Genomic DNA, 27,013 nt, shown 5'->3' on the forward strand with positions numbered 1-27,013 from the left:
TTGAGATAGCTTTTGATTCTGTTGCCTGGCCCTACATGTTTTCTGTATTGGAGGCTATGGGGCTTGGTGCAGAGTTTCTTAAGTGGATTGAAATACTTTACAGATCTCTGACAGCCCATATTAAATTGGGGCGTGATCTCTCATCTTCCTTTTCATTAGGTACGAGGCAAGGTTGTCTGCTGTCCCCAGCCCTTTTCTTGCCCTGATAATGGAGCCACTGGCCTCTGCTCTTAGATGTTTATTCACAGTTGTGGGTGTCAATGTTGGCACTCTGGAGCAAAGTTAGCTATGTATGCGGATGACCCTATTTTATTTCTTAATGACTCTGGACCCTCCCGTAAAGAGGTCTTGCATAGTCTCTCTGGTTTTTCTAAATGCTCCGGGTTAAAAGTAAACTGGGATGAATCTCAGAGGCAAAAGGGATTGGCTGGCCCAGCCCTTCCCTTATCATGGACAAAAAAGATGAAATACCTTGGTATTTTTGTCTGTTCCTCTACCTCAGATTATTGTGCATTAAATTTGGCTCCACTGATACAAAGTATTATAACTAGGTTGAGGGCCTGGTTGCATCTCCCCCTTTCCTTGGTTGAGCAAGTCAATCTTTTCAAAGTGAAACTTTTGCCTGCTTTTTTATATGTGCTTAGACATTCCCCTGAATAAATACCCAAGAATTTTTTTCAGTGCATTAATTCCACCTTAGTCTACTTTTTCTGGGGCTCGAGTCAGCCGAGGCTTAAATTACCGGTCCTCCAATGACCCTGGCATCAGTATGGCATGTCCAGAAATATTTTCTGGCTGCTTTTTTATTGCATTCCCATTACTGGCTGTTTGCAGATGACTCCAACGCTTCAGTAGATTTGGAGGCTTCCTGTTTGAGGGTTTGTGGAGTCTTTTGTATTGTGGTCCCGCTCTCCCTCTAACAAATGCTACGAAAGCTGTTCTAAAGGCTTGGTTGGTAGTCAAAGCTGCTAGTCCCATTCCTCCTGGGCATTTCTAATCGAATACTCCCTTGTGGTTTAATCGTGAGTTGTCTGAATTTTTGTCATTTCCTGATCCACATATATGGGCGACCAGAGGCATTAAATACCTTGACCAGATTTGTGTTGAGGTAATATTGCAGGATCTTTGACAGCATGAAACAACAATATGTTCTACCTACAGTAATTTGCATCTGTTTAGATATTTACAACTTAAGCATATGCCTTCTACAATCAATTTGGCAATCAATCTGTTGTTCTCTATACCTCTGCTCTTGAAAATCTGCTTAGAGATGATGGCATGGTTAAACCTCTATACACTATTTTCACTGCATAATGGTCTTGTGTCCCTCAGAAATAAGTGGCTGGTTGACTTTCCTGAGTTGGATGAGGAGGATTGGGAGGAAATGTGGGAACGCTCCTGTCTACCTTTTTTTTTTTAACAGTGTAACGTTTTATTGAGATTTTTTTGCAGGGTAAACAGGCAAGTACAAAAATACAAACGAGCGTACAAAAAGAAGTACATGAACTTAAAGAACACAATAACAGTGGTATCTCACATCCACAGGAATAAAAGAAGGGGAACAATCATAGTCTGGCGCCTTATAGCAACAAAGCGTGGTAAAATCATGAAGCAACAGTAGTATTTACAATGAAGGTTAAAAAATAATACTAACGTTAAAGTGCCAGCAAGGAAAGGAGAGAAAAAGGAAAGGAGAGTGGGAAGAGGTAAAAGGCCACAAGAGATTAAGAAACCCACATTACAAAGGTACAGATCCAGTCAATATCGGGCATACATGCCCCTTATGGCCTTGTTTTTCTTTGTGCTAAACTTAATAAATAGAAATTTGAAAAAAAAAAAAAAATATATCGGGCATACAGTAAAATGTCACACCTTGCACATCAACCCAGCAGTTCCAGTTTTTAACAAATTTGTGTGGGCAGTTTCTACTAGCATCGGTTAACTTGTATAAGGTAAGTGTGTTGTTAATAGCCATCTTCCATCCACACACAGTGGGAGGAGTTGGAGCTTTCCAGCGTAGGAGGATATCCCTGCATGCATAAAATGCAGAGTAAAATACAAAACATTGTGTGTGTGTCTGGCAGGTACAACCCCCTCCACAAGACCCAGTAGCCAATTCACTGGGTCCAGTGGAGGAGAGAGACCACCCACATCATTAACTGTGTCTACCACACCTTTCCAGAAACGTTTTTAAAGCTGAACATAAACATGGAAGTAGGTATCCACCTCTATACCACAGCGAAGGCAAATATCTGTGGTCCCAGGGTATATACGAGACAATTTTTGGGGTGTATAATAAACTTGATGGAGAAATTTCACTTGGAGGAACTGATCCCTAGAGAAGTCAGTGTTTTTAGAAACTGGAGTACACATTCTTCCCAATCATTGTCTATCAAAGTAGGAATGTCAGTCTGCAACTTAGTATACAGGTCTGTCATTTCGGGCAAGGTCAAAGGGATCAATTGAGAATAAAGTGCCGACAGTGGTTTGTGGAGGTCCTCAGAAGTTAACATTTTTTCTAAAGGGTCAGATGTCAATACTTTAGTATGAGATAATTGTGCTTTAGCCACATGGCATAGTTGTAGGAACCGGAAAAACATTATTAAGGTAACCAATGACATGCACGTAATTTATTAAATGACAGGAGAGAGCCACGTGGCATAATATGTTTAGGTAGTGTAATTCTGTGTCTGGTCCAAAGGGAAGGATCTGGGATTGTGCGGAAATGGGAAAAGTTGGGGTTGCCCCACAGAAAGGTATATGGGGTGTATGTATCAACTGCCGCATACTGAGCCCTGGCCTGCTTCGAAACAACAAGGGTTGTCACTATCGAGATGGTAATTTCAGGGCTAGATCGCTGCCCTCAAAAGGGCAAGTTGCTAAGAGTTGCATATGAGCCAAGCAGTGCAGCCTTTAGCATGACAGAAGCATTATCCCTGGGTTGCGCAAACCACCATTGAACCATCACAAGGACAGCTACTCAGCAGTATAACAAAAAATATGGGAAACGCTAAACCGCCTTAGTCAAGTGGAAGGTACAACACCGATTTGACAATTCTGAGGATACGACTACCCCATACAAAAGATGTAATGTTTTTTTCCAATTTGAGAAAGAAGGATTTGGGTATAGGCAGTGCTGTATCTTGGCCTAGGCCTACAAGGCCCAGGCCTAGGGCGGCACTTTGCAGGGGGGCAGCAAAAAAGCTGCACCCCACACGAAAAAAAAAAACAGCCTACTCCCAGCTCCCGCACTAAAGGGGTCCCCGTCCACTTGTGCTACACTTTTAGTATAGTGCCAGCGAATTGGGCTGGAGGGTAGGGTCCAGGAGGCAAATCACTAATAAGGCAGCACTGATATGCTGCACTGATGGGCACTGATGAGGCTGCACTGATGGGCACTGATAGACTGTGGCTGTGGTCTGTGGTTTACAGATGACAGGGCGGGTCATAAACAGGAAGGGGGTGTGGCCTTTACAGGAAGGGGTGGGTTATATTTAAATTAGGGGGTGCACAAGTTTAGTCAGGCCTAGGGCAGCACAAAACCTAAATACACCAGTGGGTATAGGCACTGGGGTTTGGCGAAACAAATATAAAAATTTGGAGAGAAACACCATTTTTATGAGGTTCACTCTTCCAATGATACTAAGGGGGAGAGATGTCCACGTGGAGCATTTTCTAATGAAAGTGGCAAGCAAAGGGGAAAGATTATCTTGTATAGATAGATCTGATATAGCAGGAGAGATTACATTAGAATTCCACACCCGAATATTGAAATTTCGTCGAAACCTTAAGGGGGGCAAAATAAATCGTAGCGGGGGGGGGGGGGGGAAGCCCGTGTTAAGAGGGAAAACCAGGAACTTGTCCCAATCACACCAAAATCCAGAGAAAGCATCAAAGGTTTGATCATCCGCATATAGGGATATCCTTTCTTCCAAGGAGCCCACAGGTAGCCCTGCAAAGATGCCACTAATTGAATAAGACATGGCAGGGGTTCAAGTGCTAGGGTAAAAAGCCCTGGTAAGAGTGAGCAAGTCTGCCTAGTACCTCGGAGCAAGGAAAAAGGAAGGGATTAGGAGGAGTTGGTACAGAAAGGGGCAGCAGGAGCATAATACAATGAGCAAATCCAGGAGATAAAAGTAGGACCAAAACCATATTTCTTAAGGAGTTCCCAAAGGTACACCTTTTCGACGTGTAATGAGACATCACTCCCTCTTCCCTCCACAGCCCAGACATGGAGATATACGTGAAAAGTTTTCTGATGTTAATGTCAGTGCCTTTTCCTGCGATAAATCCAGTCTAGTCAGCATGAACAAGGGTAGAAATCACAGTTCCCAACCGTCCAACCAGTATTTTTTCAAAAACCTTAGCATCAGAGTTAAGAAGGGAGATGGGACGGTAGGAAGAGCATGACTAGGGATCTTTGTCGGGTTTCGGGACGACTACAATTACGGCTTCAGACATGGAAGCAGGGAGAGATCAAGCTTTCAAGGCTTCAGTCAGGGTCTGGTGCAAATGTGGTGCCAGTAAACCAGTAGGCTAGCATAGGTCTTGTAGAACTCTATGGGAAGCCCATCAGATCCAAGGATTTTGCCAGTGAGAGAGATCAATTTCTCCAAGTTGTCACATTGGCCTGAAGAGAGCTTGGGTACCTCAATAGTATCTAAATACCTGGTTAAACTATCAGAGTCAAAGGTACATCTAGAGGTGTTAAAAGATTGGTAGTATTCAGAAATACCGCTGGTTAATGCTACGGGGGTATTGTAGGAGTGTACCATCTTGGGCTTGTATGCAAGTAATAGTGATCAGAAGAGTCTGCTCCCTTGCAAACCATAAGTGAAAAAAATGTAACTGTGAATTACAAAAGTGCGCTAGTTACTGAATGATAAAATGAAACAATCAACATTGTGCATATGTAAATAAAATGAGGAGGAATCTATTCCATCTGAAGAAGGGTGTTTCCAGGTAAATGCATGCCAAACAAACTCTTGATAGGTGATAGGTGAATTAACCTCTTACCGAAACAAAAATCCAATAAAGCATAATATAGTGCAACAACTGTGAACTTAAAGTGACACCCAGTTATGTGAATGGACCCTTACCACATTGGAGAGAGAGTGGAGCATATGCTGTGGTACCAAAGGATCCAAACAAACGGCCACACTTGATAAGAAATCCAGAGGGATGGATGGATGGATGCAGCTTCCCGGTATCTTTATATGGGTCTATGGGCTTCCACGGGTAGAATTGCCAGCAGGAGAACCGCAATAGAAAAGAGGAAGGGACTGATGGTGCATTACCCATGATTTTATTGTTTAAAAAAGTAAAAAAACACTTACAAGCCTCCTGTGTGATATACAGCGATATGCTCAAGAGAAGTCGCGGTCGCCTGCAGTGCGATCCAGGACCTGTAGCAGCACGGCTGGCTCCCCCCGACGCGCTTCTACTGAAGAGTCGGCTTCTGGGATTGGAGCTGCCGACTCTTCAGTAGAAACGCGTCGGGGGGAGCCAGCCGTGCTGCTACAGGTCCCGGATCGCACTGCAGGTGACCGCGACTTCTCTTGAGCATATCGCTGTATATCACACAGGATGCTTGTAAGTGTTTTTTTACTTTTTTAAACAATAAAATCGTGTGTAATGCGCCCATACACCCATATGAAGATACCGGGAAGCTGCATCCATCCATCCCTCTGGATTTCTTATCAAGTGTGGCCATTTGTTTGTATTCTTTGGTACCATAGCATATGCTCCACTCTCTCTCCAATGTGGTAAGGGTCCATTCACATCACTGGGTTTCACTTTAAGTTCACAGTTGTTGCACTATATTATGTTTATTGGATTTTTGTTTCAGTAAGAGGTTAATTCACCTATCACCTATCAAGAGTTTGTTTGGCATGCATTTACCTGGAAACACCCTTCTTCAGATGGAATAGATTCCTCCTCGTTTTATTCACATATGGACAATGTTGATTGTTTCATTTTATCATTCAGTAACTAGCGCACTTTTGTAATTCACAGTTACATTTTTTTCACTTATTCTTATTCATCACAGCGCTGCTTTTACACCTTTATATTGGTTTGTGCACCTTTTTTCATTTTTATTTCAAGTTCACCCTTGCAAACCATGCCAGAAGCTTCCCAGTACGTTCACCCTGTTAGAAAAAAAGCTGTTTCTAGGCAAAAAGATTTTCCTAATGCTGGCTGTGCAAAGTAGAAGAATCTACCTAGTAGCCAAATGTAAATTATGATACATGTGAGAATCAAGGATGGATGCCTATCTGTGTTCAATGGCCTGTGCTGTTTGGTCAGCTTCATGCACTTAATGCGTTAAGTCTGCAACCTCTTAATGAGGGTACCATACTTGCCCCAAGAGAAGGCCTTAAAGGCATCCCACTCTGTTCCTGCCCCGGTCAAGCTTTAATTTCCTAACCAGTACTGAGATATAGCATCTCCCATCGGTGTTTCCACCTCAGGGTCAGTGATCCAGTAGCAAGATAGCCTCCAAAGTCGTTCTGACAGGGCAGCACAAAGGTGGAGAGAGGGCATTAATTGAGCATGGTCCGAGATCCCTCTCAGTAGGATGGAAACACTCACAACTCACGCCAGAACTTAGGGACCAGCATACATCAGGTCTATTCAAGACATAGTCTTATGGGTAGCAGAGTGACATGTAAAGTCTTTAACATCACAGTGTTTCCACCGCCAAACACCTGTAAACTGATAGACCTCCACCCACCTATTCAGATCAGAGTCAGTAGGGGCATGTGAATAAAATTTATCAGTAGCAGGATTAGGGATCATGTTAAAATCGACCTGCCAATAAGACATTATTAGTGGGGTAAAAAGCTAAAAGAGAGACCAGTTTAGTAAGTAATTGCATGGAGACGAGAGGAGGTTTATACAGACCAACAATAACTAGGTCCACATGGTCAATTAAGGCATGTATAATGACAAATTTGCCTTCAGAATCCAGCTTGAGAGGGAGTAATTGAAATAGAAGGCATTTATTGATAAGGATGGTCACTCTCCGTGCGCAAGAGTATGTGGAGTGGTAATATGAGCCCACCCAAGCCTCTTTTAGGCTCATCACCTTGCAGCCTATTAAATGAGTCTCTTGGAATATACAAGTATGGGAATTGTAGAAATTCAAAAATTGGAACACTAAGGAACATTTAATAGGGGAGTTAAGACCCTAAATGTTTCAGGAGATAAGGGCTTGACAAATTTGCTTTAAATCTAGGAGCCAGCTAAAAAAAGTTAGAAGCCAGTTTTTTTAACCTTTTACCTACCAGGCACTTTCATCCCCTTCCTGCCCAGGCCAATTTATAGCTTTCAGCGCTGTTACACTTTGAATGACAATTGCACGGGCATGCAACACAAATTTTTATCATTTATTTTCACAAAAATAGAGCTTTCTTTTGGTGGTATTTTATTACCACTGGGGTTTTTATTTTACTACTCTTTTAAAAAAGACCATACATTTTGAAAAAAAAAAAACCTGTTATAAAATTTTGGAAGCAAGCTATTTTTTTTCTTCATTAATGTGCGATGACGAAGCTGCACTGAAAAGGCACTGATAAGGCTGCAATGATGGGACACTGATGAGCTTACACTGATAGGGCACTTATGAGGCTTCACTGACAGACATTGATGAGGCTGCACTGATGGGACACTGATGATGCTGCACTTTTGGGCACTGATGAGACTGCGCTGACTGACACTAATGAGGCTGCACTGACGGGACACTAATGAGGCTGCACTAATGGGACACTAATGAGGCTGCACTAATAAGGCTGCACTAATGGGGCACTGATGAGGCTGTACTGAAACAATTTGCCACCCCACAAAACTGGAGCAGGTTTCAGTCTCCAAACTGAATAAGATATATCATCATCGTGGATATACATCGTGGAGGTCAATGTTCAAGGTAAACCGGATTTCCACGGCGCAACAGCCAAAAATTAAGCGGTGCAGTTCTCTCGGAGAATGCTGAGGGCACAAAAACTTAGCAAAGAGTTTGTCAGCCATCCATAAAGGAAAATTGCAAGAGAACCCCAAGAGTCAAAAGACACGTGGGGCACATAGGAACTCATAAGCAGTAAAAAGTAGTGAAAAGCAGAGACATTATGGCCATGAGCGTGTCCCTGAGACCACGAGGCTGGACGCCGCCAGGGAGCGATCCGGCACCAGAGCGATGAGAGTCATACGAGGGGGGGGGGGGGTGCAAACAGCGTTGCAGCAGACACCTTAGATGAGCCTTTGGTTTTCCTCTGTTTCTGAACACTCATGGCAGCCAGGAGATCATGTAAAAAGGCCGGTTGGGGTGGCTAGGGAGTGGGAGCACCTGAAGGAAGCGCCTTCACACCAACATGACCAAGCCACACCCCCCCCCCCCCCCACATAGGCACTCATACACAGAAATGCTTACACAGAAACAAAAGAATGGAACAAAAGAACAAGTTGCATTCAACCTGTGTGCATAGGTGTCTTCCAGTGCAATGAGGAGGATGAACAGGAGCCCCTGCCAGAAGGAAAATGAGAACATATCAGAAAGATAGCTGAGCCATTCAACAGGGAAGAGGTAAATGAAGAAGTCCCTAAATAGCTGGTAGCGTTTAAGCCCAGGAAGCCCCATCCTCAGGGGAGGTGAAGAATTTGACAGAACCGCCATCATGAACAAAAAGTGTTTCTCGAAATAACATACTGTAGGTTACACCTTTAGTGAGGAGCTGGGCTTTAACATCTAGTCTACCTTACCCCCGTGTGTTTGCACAGGATATATCCATCTGCCCAAGTCGCCTGCTGGAGGTGTGCGTCAGTCACAGCGGACTATGTTCACATATTTTGGTGGTGTCCCTTGATCCAGGTGGTCTGGACGATTGTGACCACTTTCATTCTTTCTGCCACCACTATTCAGGTGCTGCTGACAATTGATGTGTGTCTGTTGGGACTTGTGGACTCCAGAACTCTTTTGGGTTTATTACTTTTATCTGCACGAAAAGCTATTGTACTTCGGTGGAAATCTTCCTCACCTCCCTCGGTAAACTTCTGGAAGCAGTAAGTCAACTCAGCCTTGCCACTTAGGCAACTTATTTATCTCATGGTTGCCCTACAAAGTTCCATAAAGTGTGGAATATCTAGGTGGAATCACCATCCATAAATGTTGGCCTGGACACATCTGATTGATCTTTATATTAGTGGCAAAATGTGAGCTTTATTGTACTGGTGCTCTTATTTGTGGTATATTACTTTGCTAGGTGATTATATCTAGGAAGGTGTCCCACTTACCTCTTTCTTTCATCCTTAAGACCCTGAATTATATGAATAATGATATAGTGTTTACTCTACTTTTATTGCTTCAACATACCTTTTGTTTCTGTTATGGCATTATATTTGTCTCTTTATGTTGGTATTTGTGTCATGTCAAGACTGGGTATGCCCAATAGGCTCTGTTTTGTATTATACTCTAAGGCTCCATTCACATATAAGCATTTCAGATCGCAGGCAGAATTGCCACGATTCTGCCTGCGATCCTGAACCATTGCAAGTCGCTGGATGCCCGTGCGATTCCCGTGACTTGCAATGGCACTCCAAATGCGGTGGGATTTTCATCCAACGAATCGCGGTAAAATTGCGCAAACAGAATCGTGGGACGCCTGTCATCCAAATGAAGTTCTTGTACTTTTTTTGGGAGACAGGCATCTTGCGATTCTGTTTGTGCCATTTTACCGCGATTCGTCTGGCGACAATCTTGGCAAAATCACGCCGCGTTTGTGGTGCCATTGCAAGTCACGCAAATTGCCCTGGCGTTCTGCCCGCGATCTCAGACACCTGAATGTGAATGCAGCCTGAAAGCTTATAATAAAAAGAATATTGTTTTTAAACAGAGTATTAACCAAGTAATTTATCTTTACAGTGTATCTTCATAACTTGGGAATCATACATCGAGATGTTAAGGTAAGAATGCAGTGCACAAATGTTACATAGAAGAAATGCAGTTACAGTTATGGCGCTTTTCCACTGCATGGAACCGTACCGGTTCAGCACGCTTTTGTGCTTTTCCACTACTGGTACCGCATGGTATAGGGTCGGAACGGTTCGATACGGTACGGTACAGGTTTGCTTTTCCACTGCATGGAACCGAATGGTACGGTACGGTACGGCTCTGAAAAAACAGTACCTACTCGATTGTGGTTCCAACAGGTACCAAACTGGTACCATATCCCACAATCCTTTGCATGCAGTCACTACTAGCCACTGATTGGTCAGAGAATCCCACCCACCCTGTTGTTATCCCACCCACTTAACTTTAGTACTACTTTAGTGGAAAAGCAAACCTATACCGTACCGTACCGAACCGTTCCGACACTATACCATGCGGTACCAGCAGTGGAAAAGCAAACCGGGCCAAGCAGGGCCGAGTAGAGCCGAGCCGGTACGAGCCAGTACTTGCAGTGGAAAAGTGCCATTAAAGTAGATTGCCATATACTATCATATTATTTAAGTTTTCTATTTTTTTTACTTATATGCTGCAGCAATACCTTCACTAAAGGTGACAAATAATTTACAAGCATTTGAGTTTAGGTTTAGGTCAGGGTGTTTTTTCCAGATTCCTTGAGTCCACTGTTGAGGGGTGTATTTAAAAGAAATGCTGGATGAATATCACAAACATTCACCCAGCTGTCCCAAATTATAGTTGGAGTTTGTTTAAAATGATTATTTCCTATGATAGTCAGCTCCATCTAGTACCGTAGCTAGAACGTGGCATTTTACTGAACTATCTTAATGAGAAAAATACCACATTATGGTCACTAGATGGAGCTGACCATCATATGAAATAAACAAATTAGGCAAATTACAGTGATTGTGACAGCTGAGTGAATGCTTGTCACTTTGGTCCTGTGATGTTTTGAAAGGTAGAAGAATTAGAGAACTCAAATTTGGTAAAATGAGACATGCGACTTCTGATTATGGAAGCTTAACCACTTGCCGACCGCCGCAAGTACATATACTGCGGCGGTCAGCCCCTCACAGGCAAAGTGACGTATATATACGTCACTAGCCTGTGAGGCTCTGGGGAGCGAGCACGCGCCGCCGGAGACGCGCTCCCGCGCGGTCACGGCCCCCCCTGCACACAGCCCCTCCCTCTCAAATAAAGTTAACCCCTTCACTGCCAGTGTAATTTTACAGTAACAGTGCATATGTATAGCACTGATTACTGTAGAAATGTCACTGGTAACCCCAAAAGTGTCAGAAATGTCAGTCAAGGGTCCGATCTGTCCGCCGCAATGTCGGAGTACCGCAAAAAAAATCGCAGATCGCCGCCATTACGCGTTAAAAAAAACCCAACAAAAATCTTTCCCTTTGTTACTAAACGCGATAACTTTTGCGCAAACCAATCAAAATACGCTTTTTGCGATTTTTTTTACCAAACATATGTAGCATAAAACAAATTGGCCGAAAATGTTAAAAAATTTTGATTTTTACATTTTTTTGGGGGGGAATTTCATATAAAAAAATGTGAAAAATATTGTTATTTTTGCAAAATTGACGCTCTTTTTTTGTTTATAGCGCATGATCAAAAAATCGCACAGGTGACCAAATACCACCAAAAGAAAGCTCTGTTTGTGGGAAAAAAAGGACGTCAAATTAGTTTAGGTACAGTGTCGCACGACCGCGCAATTGTCCGTTAAATTCACGCAGTGCCGAATCGCAAAATACCCCCCGGTCAGGAAGGGGGTAAAATCTTCCGGGGCTTAAGTGGTTAACATTGCTTTATGGCAAGGATAAGCTGTTTATGACAGCAAAATTTTTATGCACATGAATTTGTTGTTGGAAATGATAAACATTGTGTAAACTAATGATAATAATGATTCAGGAACCATAAACCAGACCAAGACAGAAAGTGCAGTTAAAATCACACCTTTAATGAAATGACAAAATAACACAGTTCAGGAACGTAGTTAAAAAACAGAAGACAGGGTTTGGATGCCAGAGCGGGTAATCAGACGAGCCAGTGTCAGAAAACCAGAGTCAGCATAGCAAGGAGCAAACATCAGGAATAGGATTTAGAAGGGAAGTCAGCCAGGCCAAGTCATACACAGGAGCACAGGAAGGAATGCATTTAAAGATCATAGACCACGCAAGGGCAAGGAAGAAATTAGCTAAGCTGCTTAAAGAGGTTGTAAACCCTCTTGTATAACTTTTACCTATAGGTAAGCCTATATTAAGGCTTACCTATAGGTGCTATAAATATCTCCCAAACTTGCACCGTTTAGGAGATATTTACAGCGCAAACTGCCGATGACGTCATCGGCGCAGGCGCTCTGAGGGAACGGCCACCCGTGCCGTTCCTTCAGAGCTCAGTGCCGTGAACGGCGGCTCCCGCGCGCATGCGCGGGAGTGATGTAATCGCGCCTCCGGCCAATCAGATGGCCGGAGGACGCGAACCCGGAAGCGGGACGGCAGGACATGTCGCCGTCCTGTCGCTGAGGTGGCGGCACGGCGGGGGCTTCGTTTTAAGGTAAGTACTACATAATGAGCTAGTATGCGATGCATACTAGCTCATTATGCCTTTCTCTTTACAGGGCTTTTTTTTTCTCTGATTTTTTTTTGGACTTTACTTCCTCTTTAAATAGCAAAAAGGGACTGGTTATAGGCTGGACTAATGAGGCAGGTTAATGGTAACCAGGTGAGTCGCTGTGGTAACGAGTGGCTGTTAATTAACTGAAAGTTTTACAACTTCTGAGCATTGAAAGAAAAGAGCTGCTCGTTAAGTTGCAGGAGCCCATCTGTCAGGGATGTGCTAGCCATAGCGCAGCTGAAGATCAAAGATAGATGCAAACACACATGCGCAGGGGTGATCCAGCAGGTGCCCATCTTGCCAGGTACAGTGTTCGCTATTAACGCTGGCGCCAAATGGCATATATAAGTGCAGCAGTTGCACAAGCACATTGCTGTCTGATCTGCAGCTGTACCTGTGTTCTTCAACCTGATCCTGCTTACCTCTGACTTCATTGAATATCTCCTACCCTGACCCTGGCCTGTATCTGGACTTTGCCTCTGCCTTCTGCTTATCTGCCTGAACTTTTGCTGCCGATCTCTGCCTGTATCGCGACCATTCCTTGTCTCTTGTCTATGCCTGCATCTGACCATCTTTTACCAACCCAGTGTGTTTAACCACACAACCTGTTATTACTACTACCAAGCATAAGGAGATCTTGCACCTTGATGCCACTGCGTCCCCTCTATTTCCAGTCATTTTGGGCCTACCATGGCTACAGGCACATAATCCACTAATTTATTGGGTTATGGGAAGATCAGATTCCAATCAAAGGCTTGTCAGAAGCACTGTCTGCCAGAACCTTCAGATGCCCCTGCAACTTTACTATGTATGGACTCTGAGACTGGGATGCGACAGCCCGTGCCTGAAACTTACCATGACTATCTCAACGTCTTCAGTAAACAGGGGGCTGACATTCTCCCCCCACATTGACCATACGTCTGCCCAATTAAATTAGTGCCAGGAGCTGAGATTCACTTTCATCCCACTTTCTGAGCGAGAACAGGGGGCGCTAAAGCAGTGTGTCCATGAAAATTTGGAGAAAGGCTTCATCCAGCCCTCCACTTCCCGAGGGCAGGAATAAGCTTCATAGAAAAGAATGACCTCTCCCTGCGACCATATGTGGATTACCCAGAACTTAATAAAGCTTAAACCGCTATCCTCTTCATCTTGTACCTGAATTATTTCAGAAACTAAGATCCACAACTATTTTTACCAAACTAGATCTACGAGGAGATGAGTGGAAGATGGCCTTCCGTACTCGATTCGACCACTTCGAGTATTTGGTAATGCCCCTCGGTCTGTGCAATGCCCCTGCTACTTTCAAGCATTTTATCAACGTTTTCAGAGATTTCCTACAGTTTTATGATCGTATACCTAGATGACATTTTGATTTTCTCTATATGAATTCTTGGGGTTAGTAATCTGACTTGAAGGCATTAACCACTTCAGCCCCCGAACGTTTTACCGTCTGTGCAATGCCCCTGCTACTTTCAAGCATTTTATCAACGTTTTCAGAGATTTCCTAGACAATTTTATGATCGTATACCTGGATGACGTTTTGATTTTCTCTATATGAATTCTTGGGGTTAGTAACCTCACTTGAAGGCATTAACCACTTCAGCCCCGGAATGTTTTACCCCCCTTAACCTCCCTGGGGGTATGATTCTTTCGGATTTTAGGTGCTGAAAGCGGTACCACTATTTTGCATATAATTCTATGATTTTTTTTTTACTGTGCGTTCTTCTTTATAACATCTCGGATATGATAAAGTTTGAAACACAAAATCATAAATGATAATATAATAAAAAACTATAAATAAGTTAAAGTATGTATGTATGTAAAATTTTTAAAATAAATTTTGACTTGATATACAAGCGATGTCTTGATATACAAGTAGCGTCATGTCACAACTGAGTATAAAAGAGAAGAGAGGTCCCTCTAAGTGTAGCAATATTGTTACATTTAATGAACGTTCAATATTTAGCAGCTCACGTGGTTGATGATTAAAACAGGCACATCTAAGTATGCAGGCACCCGGGGTAAAGCTGTCCACATAGACCATCCTCCGCACTGCCATCTTCATCACACCCTTCCACGCAGCGCTCCACGAGCGATTCAATGTCTCGCTTTCAGATCACTCTACTGCAGGGTAGTCTTCCCAATCACAATTGCAGACTGACATCGGTGAGAGCCAGTGGTTCAGAAGATGGTCTATGTGGGCAACTTTACCCCGGATGCCTGCATACTTAGATGTGCCTCTTTAATCATCAACCATGTGAGTTGCTAAATGTTGTACCTTCATTAAATGTCCCCATACTGCTAACACTTAGAGGCGCCTCTCTTCTCTTTTATACTCTGTAGCTCCTGCTGGATTTTGCTTCTCATCCCCTTGTGGAGGCGCCATTTGTGGATGGACATTTTATGATGACACAACCGATCACATTGCTATAATCTTTGTATATAGACTATAAACTGAAGGACTTATGAATAAATGGTTGTGGAACGAATCATCTGAGTTTCCATTATTTCTTATGGGAAAATTTGCTTTGATATAAGAGTGCTTTGGATTACAAGCATGTTTCAGGAACAAATTATGCTCGCTATCCAAGGTTTTACTGTATATATAAACATACTGTATATATACATATATATATATATATATATATATATATATATATATATATATATACACACATAAAAAGTACAGTAAAACTGCAGGAAAGGGCACTGGGGGGCAAACTAATGTGATTTTTTTTTTATTTTGCAATGTATCAGTGTGTTTTGTGTGTTTTACATTTGAATTTGCCGCCGGCTCCGCCCCCCTCGAACGTTGCTTCGCAGGAGACGGAAGCCGGGGCACGGAGAGGATCGGGAGGAAGATCTGCCGCTAGACACCGCCGGGATACATCGCTGGATCCCGGTGACAAGGTCAGTAACCCCACTTTCAGGAACCAGCGATGCTTCTTGCGGTACCCCGAGTGTGGCTCGGGGTTACCGCTTTTGGCTCTCACAATTAGAGCTTTCTTTTGATGGTATTTGATCACCTCTGCTGTTTTTATTTTTTGTGCTATAAACAAAAAAACAGCGACTATTTTGAAAAAAAAAAAAACAATATTTTTTACTTTCTGCTATAAAACATTCCCAATAAAAAATAAATAAATGAATCAAATTTCTTTATCGATTTAGGCCAATTTGTATTCTGCTACATATTTTTGGTAAAAAAAATCCCAAAAAGCGTATAATTGGTTTGCGCAAACATTTTAGCGTTTACAAACTATGAGATAGATTCATGGACTTTTTATTTTTTTTATTGTTTTTATTAGTAATGGCGGCGATCAGCGATTTTTTTTGCGGGACTGCGACATTGCGGCGGACAAATCTGTCACTGACACTTTTTGGGGACCAGTGACACTAATACAGTGATCAGTGCTAAATAATATGCACTGTTACTGTATAAATGACCCTGGCAGCGAAGGGGTTAAAACTAGGGGTGATCAAGGGATTAAGTGTGTTCCTAAGGAGTGATTTCTAACTGTGTGGGGGATGGATGTGCTCAAGAAAAAGAAAGATCTACGTTTCAGCTTAGCTTGGAGACAGGGCTGTACGAGAGGTCTTCCCTCTGCACATCAGGCTCAACCATCTGGTACGTGACACCAGCCCTGATGTAATGTGAATTAAATGGAAGCATTCACAATTTGTTGATTCTACTTCACTGTTATCTTAATATAATAAAAACTATTGCAAAAGAAAGAAGATTATTAGACAAGCACCTAGTGAACAATCATCCATCCCATGTAATGCCAAAATGACTACATTGCAGCTTCATCTATGTATGGGGTATGGTTAGACACCAACGCTCTGTTACTTTGTAATTATGTTCTGAGGGTTTGAGTGAGAAACAACACTCATCTCATCTGAAGCTGAACAGTGCTACGGTTTTTAACATAACTCTACTTTAAAGCGGAGTTCCAGCCATTCACTCACCTGTCCAACGGTCCAGCGATGCTGCCGCCCGAAGCCTCGATCCTCTCCCTCGGCGCCGGCATCACTGCTTTGGGCACCCGGCTGTGATAGTTTACGGCTTCACAGGTGGGTACCCACTGCGCATGCGCGAGTCGCGCTGCGCGTCTTGATTGGCCGGCAATCTTCTGGGACTTCTGACGTGTCCCAGAAGATTGCAGGGAGGGAGGGGGAGAGGAGAACTTCCGTTCAGGGCGCCGCGGCGCTCCGAGCGGAAGTGGGAGCGGGTACCTGTCAAAACTAGGTACCCGCCCCCCCCCCCCAAAAAATGACATGCCAAATGTGGCATGTCGGGGGGTCAGGACTCCCTAAAGCGGAAGTTCCACTTTTGGGTGGAACTCCGCTTTAAGATGTAGAGGAGGAACAAAAATGTATATACTTTATAGCGTATTAAAAGGCAAAACTTTATCCTAGACTTTGGATAAATTAGGGGACAGTTGTCAGTTTATTTTTTCACTGCCAGTGTCCCAGATTTGCCTTCACTTTCTGCCCTGGAGATGCAATATGAAGTAAGAATTCTCTCAAATGTGAGGGGAATTCCCTTCTTAGACAACTGTCACAGGAACAGCTGTCCCTAAAGGAAGATTTACCTTCACTTTTTATTCTAGGGACAACTCTAACTCTAAAACTAAGGATTTCCCCTTCACTATTGCTTTTGGTAATAAAGGTTAGAAGAACAAATAGAGGGGTGCATCTCCACAGTAGGCAATACAAATTTGATCCTAATAGTGTTACTAAACCCACAACAGTAAAATCAGTCTGCATATGCAGTAAAGCATGCTTGTTATTCTCACTTTGGAACCCAAGGGGTTAATCCTGCATGTTGTGTAAAAGGCTGTATGATCCTGTCTTCTCTGATCCCCCCTTCTTTTAATGTCCCCAATCCATCTCCTAATAACACAGAGCCTTGGGGGCACTCTGCACATACTCAGTTTGGTGTGTATTGCCAGAGAGTTTTTTTTCTTGGGAGGGTGTATGTGATCGGCACAGGGCCAATCAGCACTGTCCAGACAGAAGTTCAGGGGTCCTGCAGCCTCATAGGACAGTCAGAGCAGAATGAAAACTCCATCTACAAATACTGACCAGACACTTATAGAATTCCCAAACCTGCTATATAGTGCTGATGAGAAAATAATATTAAGGAGTTTATATTTACCAAAATAACTTCCATATTCTGTGTACTGTGGGAGACCAGATATAGTAAATGCAGGGTCCAGGGTTTCATAACATTTAAAGTGGATGTAAACCCTCACATATACCAAGTGAAGTGAACAGCCTCAGATGATACACAGAGATTAAATAAATCTCCCTACATAGATTTTATTTGTATATCTGCTGTCTTCAGTTTTCTACACTGTTTAGAAAGTGAACACTGTGTTAGAATGTTTTCCTCCTGTTCCAGCACTGGTTGTGGAGTCTTGGCATACACTGTGTGACAGCTGATTGGAGGAAAGGCACACCCCCCCCCCTCCACATAAGCAGAGGAAGGAAGAAACATGCAGAGCTGTGGTGTGAATAGACCAGCTCTCTGCTAATCTGTCTCTATGCACCCACCCCGACAAAAATTTCCAGCTGCTTTTATCTCCTGTTTCGGAGAACTTGTCAGAAGTTTTCATGCTGATAACAGAGGAACGGAGCAGCAAAAAGACACGGGACTTAGGGCTTTGGAGAGAGATAAGAAAACACTACAGATATATGTGCCTAGGTCAAATGTCATGAATGGGGTTTACATCCATTTTAAATTAGAAAACAAAATTGCCTTTTCTTTACACTCGAAAATCACAATATTATTTCAAAGAATTTTCTAATAATACCATCATTGTGCTATTTCAGATGGAAAATATATTGCTTGATGAAAGAGGTAAGTGAAACTCCATTACAACAACTCCTGGTGTTGCTTAGACTTTACAATTCTTCTCTATACCACTTCCTTGCTGCACTGAGTACTACAAAATTTACACATTATAGAGTACAAATCGTATCATTCTTAAATGTGTTGCTAGTGTGCTGGTATGCATGAAGTATGCAGTCTGCAACAAAATAAATTAGATGGGGGCTTTCAAAATGGTTCAGCCAATATTACTCCAGATGACCACCTCCTGCGGGGAGATCAGGTCAGAACACTGGAGATTGTCGAAACTTTATAATCATAAGCAGTAATCAACCACATCAAAATAAATCCCAGGGTGCACCATTCAAATCAAACTCTGTGTTTTAGGAAGATTAATTCATGTCAGGGAATGTTAGAACAATTAGTTTATTCAGGTATATCGATCGTTTATCAATCGATGAACACCAGTGCTTCCAAAACAAAAATAATTAAGTTGACTAACTATTCCCAAACTATTTTGCTCAATGGAGAAATTCTATAAACATATTATAGCTGAGTGAACGTATGAACTTTAAAGCTAAAAAAATAAATTCAAGTTTATTTACAATAGGTCTCTTTACAAACACCAATAACAGTCCGAAGGGCTTACATAGGCACTGAAATTTAAAGTGGATGTAAACCCTCACATATACCCAGTGAAGTAAACAGCCTCAGATTATACACAGAGATTAAACAAATCTCCCTACATAAGTATTACATGTATATCTGATGTCTTCAGCTTTATACATTCTTTAGAAAGTGCACATCGTGTTAGAGATTTTCTCTTCCTGTTCAGCACTGGGAGTGTAGTGAAACCTTACACTGTGTGCTGATTGGAGGAAAAGGCACACACCCCCACTCCACATAGGCAGAAACACGAAGAGCTCTGCTGTAACAAGACCAGCTCTCTGCCAATCTATTTATAGCAACATCCCACGACACAAATTTCAGCCTGGTTTTATCTCAGTTGAAGAGAACTTGTCAGAAGTTATCGTGCTGATAACAGAATAAAAGAGCAGGAGAAAGCCAGGAGAAAGCCACTGGACTTGGGGCTTAGGCGAGAGATAAGAAAACACTACAGATAGATGTGCTTAGGATGAATTAGGTTTACATCCTCTTTAATTCGTAATGAATTACTTAAGGTATCCCTCTAAAGCATGGGTATACATATTGGATTCAATTAAACAATTAAAGTGATTGTAAAGTCTCGTTTTTTTTTCTGTTTTTTTTAAATAACAAACATTTTATACTTACCTGCTCTGTGCAGTTGATTTGCACAGAGCAGCTCGGATCCTCTTCTTCTTGGGTCCCTCTTTGGGTCTCCAGGCCCCCTTCCTCCAGTTGAGTGCCCCCACAGCAAGCAGCCTGCTATGAGGGCACCTGAGCTGAGTTACAGCTACTTGTGTCCATTTAGACATGAAGCCATGACCTGGCCCCACCCTCTTTCTCTCCTGATTGGCTAAATGATTTTGATTGACAGCAGCGGGAGCCAATAGTGCCACGCTGCTGTCTCAGCCAATGAGGAGGGGAGTCCCAGGCAGCTTAGACATTCCTGCAACATCGCTGGATAAAGACAGGATCAGGTAAGTATTAGGGGGCTGAAGAGGGCTGCTGCACACAGAAAGTTTTTTTATCTTAATGCATTTAGATAATCACGATTCGGCCAATCAGACAGCTGGAGTGTGTGAACTTGGAAGGAAAACCGAGCGAAGATGGAAGCCCTGTCAGCTGTGAGGGAGGCCTTCATTCTAAGGTAAGTATTTTATAATGTGTTAGTATGCGATGCATACTAGCACATTATGCCATTGTCTTGCAGGGATTTTTTTTTTTTTTTAAAGGTGCAATTTACTACCGCTTTGTTTGGTGGTCACTGTATTTTAAATGGAAACTTTTAGGTACAGAAATGGCATACTGATCCATAATTCATAATACTTTAAACTACTTTAAACTTCTTTTTGAGTATGGACACACTGTAACACACACATTTCGATCAATATTGATAATGAATACTACATGAATGCTACAAACCAAAAATATAATAAGATTATAGCCTCCCTTTTAGTCCTTTTAGATAACATGATATCTTGCATATACAGTATCTCATAAAAGTGAGTACACCCCTCAAATTTTTGTAAATATTTTATTATATCTTTTCATGTGACAGAACTGAAGATATTACACTTTGCTACAATGTAAAGTAGTGAATGTACAGCTTGTATAACAGTGTAAATTTGCTGTCCTCTCAAAATAACTCAGCACACAGCCATTAATGTCTAAACCGCTGGCAACAAAAGTGAGTACACCTCTAAGTGAAAATGTTTATATTGGGCCCAAAGTGTCAATATTTTGTGTGGCCACCATTATTATCCAGCACTGCCTTAACCCTCTTGGGCATGGAGTCCACCAGAGCTTCACAGATTGCCACTGGAGTCTTCTTCCACTCCTACATGACAACATCACGGAGCTGGTGGATGTTAGAGACCTTATGCTCCTCCACCTTCCTATTTGAGGATGCCCCACAGATGCTCAATAGGGTTTAGGTCTGGAGACACGCTTGGCCAGTCCATCACCTTTATCCTCAGCTTCTTTAGCAAGGCAGTGGCTGTCTTGGAGGTGTGTTTGGGGTCATTATCCTGTTGGAATACTGCCTTGCAGCCCAGTCTCCGAAGGGAGGGGATCATGCTCTGCTTCAGTATGTCACAGTACATCTTAGCATACATGGTTCCCTCAATGAACTGTAGCTCCCCAGTGCCGGCAGCACTCATGCAGCCCCAGACTATGACACTCCCACCACCATGCTTAACTGTAGGCAAGACACACTTGTGTTTCTACTCCTCACCTGGTTGCTGCCACACACGCTTGACACCATCTGAGCTAAATACCTTTATTTTGGTATCATCAGACCACAAGACATGGTTCCAGTAATCCATGTCCTTCGTCTGCTTATCTTCAGCAAACTGTTTGCGAGCTTTCTTGTGCATCATCTTTAGAAGAGGCTCCCTTCTGAGAGGACAGCCATGCAGACCAATTTGATGCCGTGTGCGGCGTATGTTCTGAGCACTGACAGGCTGACCCCCCATCCCTTCAACCTCTGCAGCAATGCTGGCAGCACTCATACGTCTATTTCCCAAAGACAACCTCTGGATATGATGCTGAGCATGTGCACTCAACTTCTTTGGTTGACCATGGTGAGGCCTGTTCTGAGTGGATCCTGTCCTGTTAAACTGCTGTTTGGTCTTGGTCACCGTGCTGCAGCTCAGTTTCAGGGTCTTGGAAATCTTCTTATAGCCTAAGCCATCTTTATATAGAGCAACAATTATTTTTTTTTTCAGATCCTCAGAGAGTTCTTTGATATGAGGTGCATTGTTGAACTTCCAGTGACCAGTATGAGAGAGTGAGAGTGATAAAACCTAATTTAACACACCTGCTCCCCATTCACATCTGTGACCTTGTAATACCAATGAGTCACATGACAGCGGGGAGGGAAAATGGTTAATTGGGCCTAATTTGGACATTTTTACTTAGGGGTGTACTCACTTTTGTTGCCAGCGGTTTAGACATTAATGGCTGTGTGTTAAGTTATTTTGAGGGAACAGCAAATTTACATTGTTATGCAAGCTGTACACTCAGTACTTTACATTGTAGCAAAGTGTAATTTTTTCAGTATTGTCACATGAAAAGATATAATAAAATATTTACAAAAATGTGAGAGGTGTACTCACTTTTGTGAGATACTGTAATCACATCTTTTCATATATTGATATATATATATGGAAACAGTGATTTTTCTTTTTGTATCCTTTTACCAAAAATAAATGAGCCCAAACAGTGTAAATGTTTCATTTTATCAAATAATAAAATGCACATCTTTCTTACTGTAAAGCCTACTGAGCCTGGTATGGATCTATATACATTGAAAAGTGTCTGCATATTTTAAATTCTTTTTTCTCTCATACCATTGGAATATAGAGGGTCCCTATTTCATTTATAAGAATCATTTTCACATAGATTTTTGTTTGAAATTTTCACAGAATGTCTTCAGCTTTGAGAACAATGGGCACCTGTGTGCGCAGAAACTTGTTGGGCACCTGTGTGCGCAGAAACTTGTTGAATAGGACCATATACCTCTTCCCTTTAATTTGTTAATCTTTCTTATTGCCAGAACAATAAAAGACCAGCTGGAATAATGCATTTGTATACAACTACGTTACGTTGTTTGGGAGGTCAGTTTTTTCCCATTTTTGAAAGTCCCTGGTCCTAATTTACCTGTATACAACTTGCTTGCAGAACAATCTGATTGAAGATGTAAACCCAGCTTTCCTGTCTTGTAACTTTGATATTGGAACTTTAGGACATGGCATTTATGATTTCAACCTAATTGACATCCAGACAAGTTCATAGTTAAACTCAGAAATCATATGTCATTTATTCATAGATGCTCTGACAAACACCAAAAACATTGTACAACCATGAATCTGTGATATGACATACGCTAAGAAAACACTTCTAAAACGAACTGATACATCTGACAAGTTTTTTTTTATTTTTCACTAGGGCATTTGAAATTGTCAGATTTTGGCCTTTCTCGACACCTTCCTTTTGGAGAACGCGCAAACACCATATGTGGCACCCTTCAATACATGGGTAAGGGGAAAACACACTGAATATGAACATTAAACAACAGCCAGATGTAAGATAAAGACAGCTGTTTGCATGACTAGTTGCTAAAACAAATCTTCACTCAAAAGTGAAAAAGGTACCACTCTTCCACCCCCCCCCCCCCCACAACACAATTGAGTTGTTTTTTTCCCCCCAGAGAATGGGTACTTTTTTTGTTACAGGGGTCCACCTGTAGCCTCCTGAGGCCTGTTACACATGTCCTGGGGTCTTTTTTTTTTTTTAATAAAGGCCTAATCCAGTGACATTTGCTGGCATGCATTCATCCTTCAACAGATTTATAAAACTACTTGAAAAAATATTAAAGAATGACATATGCAAAAAATTTAATCTTAAGTGGATGTGTTCAAACAGGCATTCTGGCAAAAAAAAAACCAAAAAACACTATAGGTCTCTATAGGAAAGAATTGGATTCACTTAAGTCATTGTAATAAATGTCTATATGTGATTCTTTTATTAAATACAACAAATGATACTGTATCCAGTATTTATCATTAAAACACTGTTTAATTTTTTGTGGAACAGGTGATGGCGATAGAGATTGTTTGGTGAATCTTAGGTGAATCTCAGAGTCAACCCTTTGTGATCACCCGTCAAAAATACATGTGATTTTTCTGGGTAGAAATGTATCTTCTTAACACCCATCTGTATGAAGTCATCAGCCAACATGCATCAGTGTCTGATAATTTCCAAACTGGGTGCAGCTTCTTAGGGATCTAAACAGCAGTGAACTTTACCAGTGGCAACAGGAGCCAAAGAAGGAGTTAATACTACCAGTTTATTGGGGGACATGGCATCATTCTAAATACATCAGTCCTCATTTTTTCTGAGTCAATGGACTCCTCCTCTTGATGGTCTTATCTAGCTGGCAAAGGCTTTCATGTATGCTCACACGTGTGTTGTGAAGTATGAGATGTATTTGTGTATATGATATATGGTAGAAATAATAAAGACAATATTGTCATCATGGATCACAGTTTTCATTAAGACCTGGAGAATTTTGGCAAAGCCTCTGAAACTTAATGCTATAAACTGTAAAAACTCAAGAACAATATGCTGGATTTTGTTTGATTTGTTGTTCTAGCCCCTGAGGTTCTTTCTGGAGGTCCCTACAGCCATTCCGCTGACTGGTGGTCTTTGGGTGTCTTATTGTATGCACTGGCGGTTGGAGAGGTAAAGGAAAAATTATGTAATTTATATGCATAAAAGGCAAGCTTAGTATTCAGCATTAAATTTGATTGTTCTTTATATTAGTTTCCAGTTTCATATGCTAGAGACCACATAAGCATGCTGGAGTTTGTCAATCAAGCAAAATTCATTATTCCGGAGTCTTTAAGCCAAGGACTGTCCTTTCTTTTAAAAGAGGTAAGCTGTACCTGGTTTAAGAGCTATTTTCAAGGTAAAGAAATATTGTTAGACTGATAAGGGAAGGAAAGATGTAATATTGCTCACAATGATCAGGTACAAAAAAGTAAATGAGCACTAACAAACACTGCTCATAATCATACATAGCGGTTGATTTATTAAAACTGGAGAGTGCAAAATCTGGTGCAACTCTGCATGGTAGCCAATCAGCTTCTAAATTCAGCTTGTTCAAACAAGCTTTCACAAAAACCCTGATTGGTTTCTAAGCAGAACTGCACCAGATTTTGCACTCTTCAGTTTTAGTAAATCAACCCTAGAAAGCTTCTAACAAGTTTCAATATAGAAGTGAAAATGATTCAACCAATGTACTACAGTAAATATCATACAATGCCATGAGATAATAACTCACTGTGGGTTGAGGAGCACAGCAATTTTGAAATACAACAAACAGATTTCCCATGCCATTCAATTTCAGTCTTACCTCTATATAATATTATGAAACCCTTCTGTAATATGTCTAAACCAGCCTTTCTCAACCTTTTCAACACAGAGGAACCCTTGAAATATTGGTCTTAGGAAACCTCTACTAAAATTACTATATTTACAACTCATGATATATTAGTGTGACAGTCAGTGGGAACAATGCTTCTTACACTTGTGGTCATTGGGAAGAATTACCCCCTTACAAATAGCTAAAAAGGTCAATGGTGTCAGTGGGAACCTATCTGATAGGCAGAAATTGCTCTGTGCTCAGGGAACCCCCTAGAAACCTCTGGAGGAACCCTAGTTGAGAAACCCTGGTCTAAACAAAAAGAAAAAACAATCCAATATCAACAATCCAATAACAATGGTTCAAATCAATCCCTCGGCAGTAATACTATAATAAACATGAACCATGTGTAAATATACTGAAAAAAAATTATAAACGCAACCCTTTTGTTTTTGCCACTATTTTTTCATGAGCTGAACTCAAAGATCTAAGACTTTTTCTATGTACACAAAAGGCCTATTTCTCTCAAATATTGTTCACAAATCTGTCTAAATCTATTAAACACTTCTCCTTTGCCGAGATAGTCCATCCACCTCACCTTGTGGCATATCAATAAGCTGATTAGACAGCATGAATATTGCACAGGTGTGCCTTAGGATGGCCACAATAAAGGCCACTGTAAAATGTGCAGTTTTACTGTATTGGGGGGGTCCAGGGGGGGGGGGGGGTGTCAGAAAACCAGTCAGTATCTGGTGTGACCACCATTTGCCTCACATTGCAACACATCTCCTTCACATAGAATTGATCAGGTTGATTGTGGCCTGTGGAATGTTGGTCCACACTTCAATGGCTGTGCGAAATTGCTGGATATTGGCAGGACCTGGAACACGCTGTCGTATATGCCGATCCAGAGCATCCCAAACATGCTCAATGGGTGACATGGGTGAGTATGCTGGCCATACAAGAACTGGGATGTTTTCAGCTTCAAGGAATTGTGTACAGATCCTTGCAACATTGGGCCATGAATTATTATGCTGCAACATGAGGTGATGGTCATGGATGAATGGCACAACAATGGGCCTCAGGATCTCGTCATTCAAAATGCCATCAATAAAATGCATGTGTGTTTGTTGTCCATAACATACGCCTGCCAATACCATAGCCCCACCGCCTACATGGGACACTCGATCCACAATGTTGACATCAGCAAATCGCTCACCCACACGACGCCATACATGCTGTTTGCCATCTGCCCTGTACAGTGAAAAACTGGATTCATTCATGAAGAGAACACCTCTCCAAAGCCAGATGCCATGGAATGTGAGCATTTGCCCACTCAAGTCAGTTACGACGACAAACTGCAGTTAGGTCGAGACCCCAATGAGGACGACAAGCATGCACTTGAGCTTCCCTGAGATGGTTTCTGACAGTTTGTGCAGAAATTCTTTGGTTATACAAACCAATTGTTACAGCAGCTGTCCAGGTGGCTGGTCTCAGTCGATCTTGGAGGTGAAGATGCTGGATGTGGAGGTCCTGGGCTGGTGTGGTTACACGTGGTCTGCGGTTGTGAGGCCGGTTGGATGTATTGCCAAATTCTCTGAAACGCCTTTGGAGACGGCTTATGGTAGAGAATAATAGAGTTATTACCTGATAACTCCTTTTCCAGGAATCCTCCAGGACGGTCACATGAGAGATAGGCTCCACCTCCTGCAGGAAACACAAGCACACAAGTTTAAAACAAGCCGCCCTAGGCTGCCCCTTCAGTTGTATAAAGATTTCCTTGTCGTCTAACACGCATGTGCTGATATATGGACTTAGTATCTCATTTCTATAAGGGTGGGGGTCTACCGTCCTGGAGGATTCCTGGAAAAGGAGTTATCAGGTAATAACTCTATTATTCCCCAGTCATCCTCCAGGACGGTCACATGAGACCCCAAAGATTCATACCTAGGGTGGGACTACCACTTGCAGGACCTTTCGACCAAAGGTTAGGTCTTGGGCGGAGACCAGGTTGATCCTGTAGTGATTC

General features: G+C 42.1%; 1 protein-coding gene across 1 annotated transcript in view; it reads left to right on the forward strand.

Annotated features, from left to right (window-relative positions):
* RSKR (ribosomal protein S6 kinase related) overlaps positions 1-27,013 on the forward strand; it is a 49,400-nt gene that overhangs the window by 14,450 nt on the left and 7,937 nt on the right. Inside the window, exons 7-11 of the mRNA XM_082246653.1 lie at positions 9,914-9,954; positions 18,416-18,443; positions 23,007-23,096; positions 24,214-24,302; positions 24,384-24,494. Of these exons, the coding sequence (XP_082102779.1) occupies positions 9,914-9,954; positions 18,416-18,443; positions 23,007-23,096; positions 24,214-24,302; positions 24,384-24,494 (359 nt within the window). The remainder of the gene's footprint in view (positions 1-9,913; positions 9,955-18,415; positions 18,444-23,006; positions 23,097-24,213; positions 24,303-24,383; positions 24,495-27,013) is intronic.

The sequence above is a fragment of the Pelophylax lessonae genome, assembly GCF_965119305.1.
Source record: "Pelophylax lessonae genome assembly, chromosome: 2".
Lineage (NCBI taxonomy): Eukaryota > Metazoa > Chordata > Amphibia > Anura > Ranidae > Pelophylax > Pelophylax lessonae.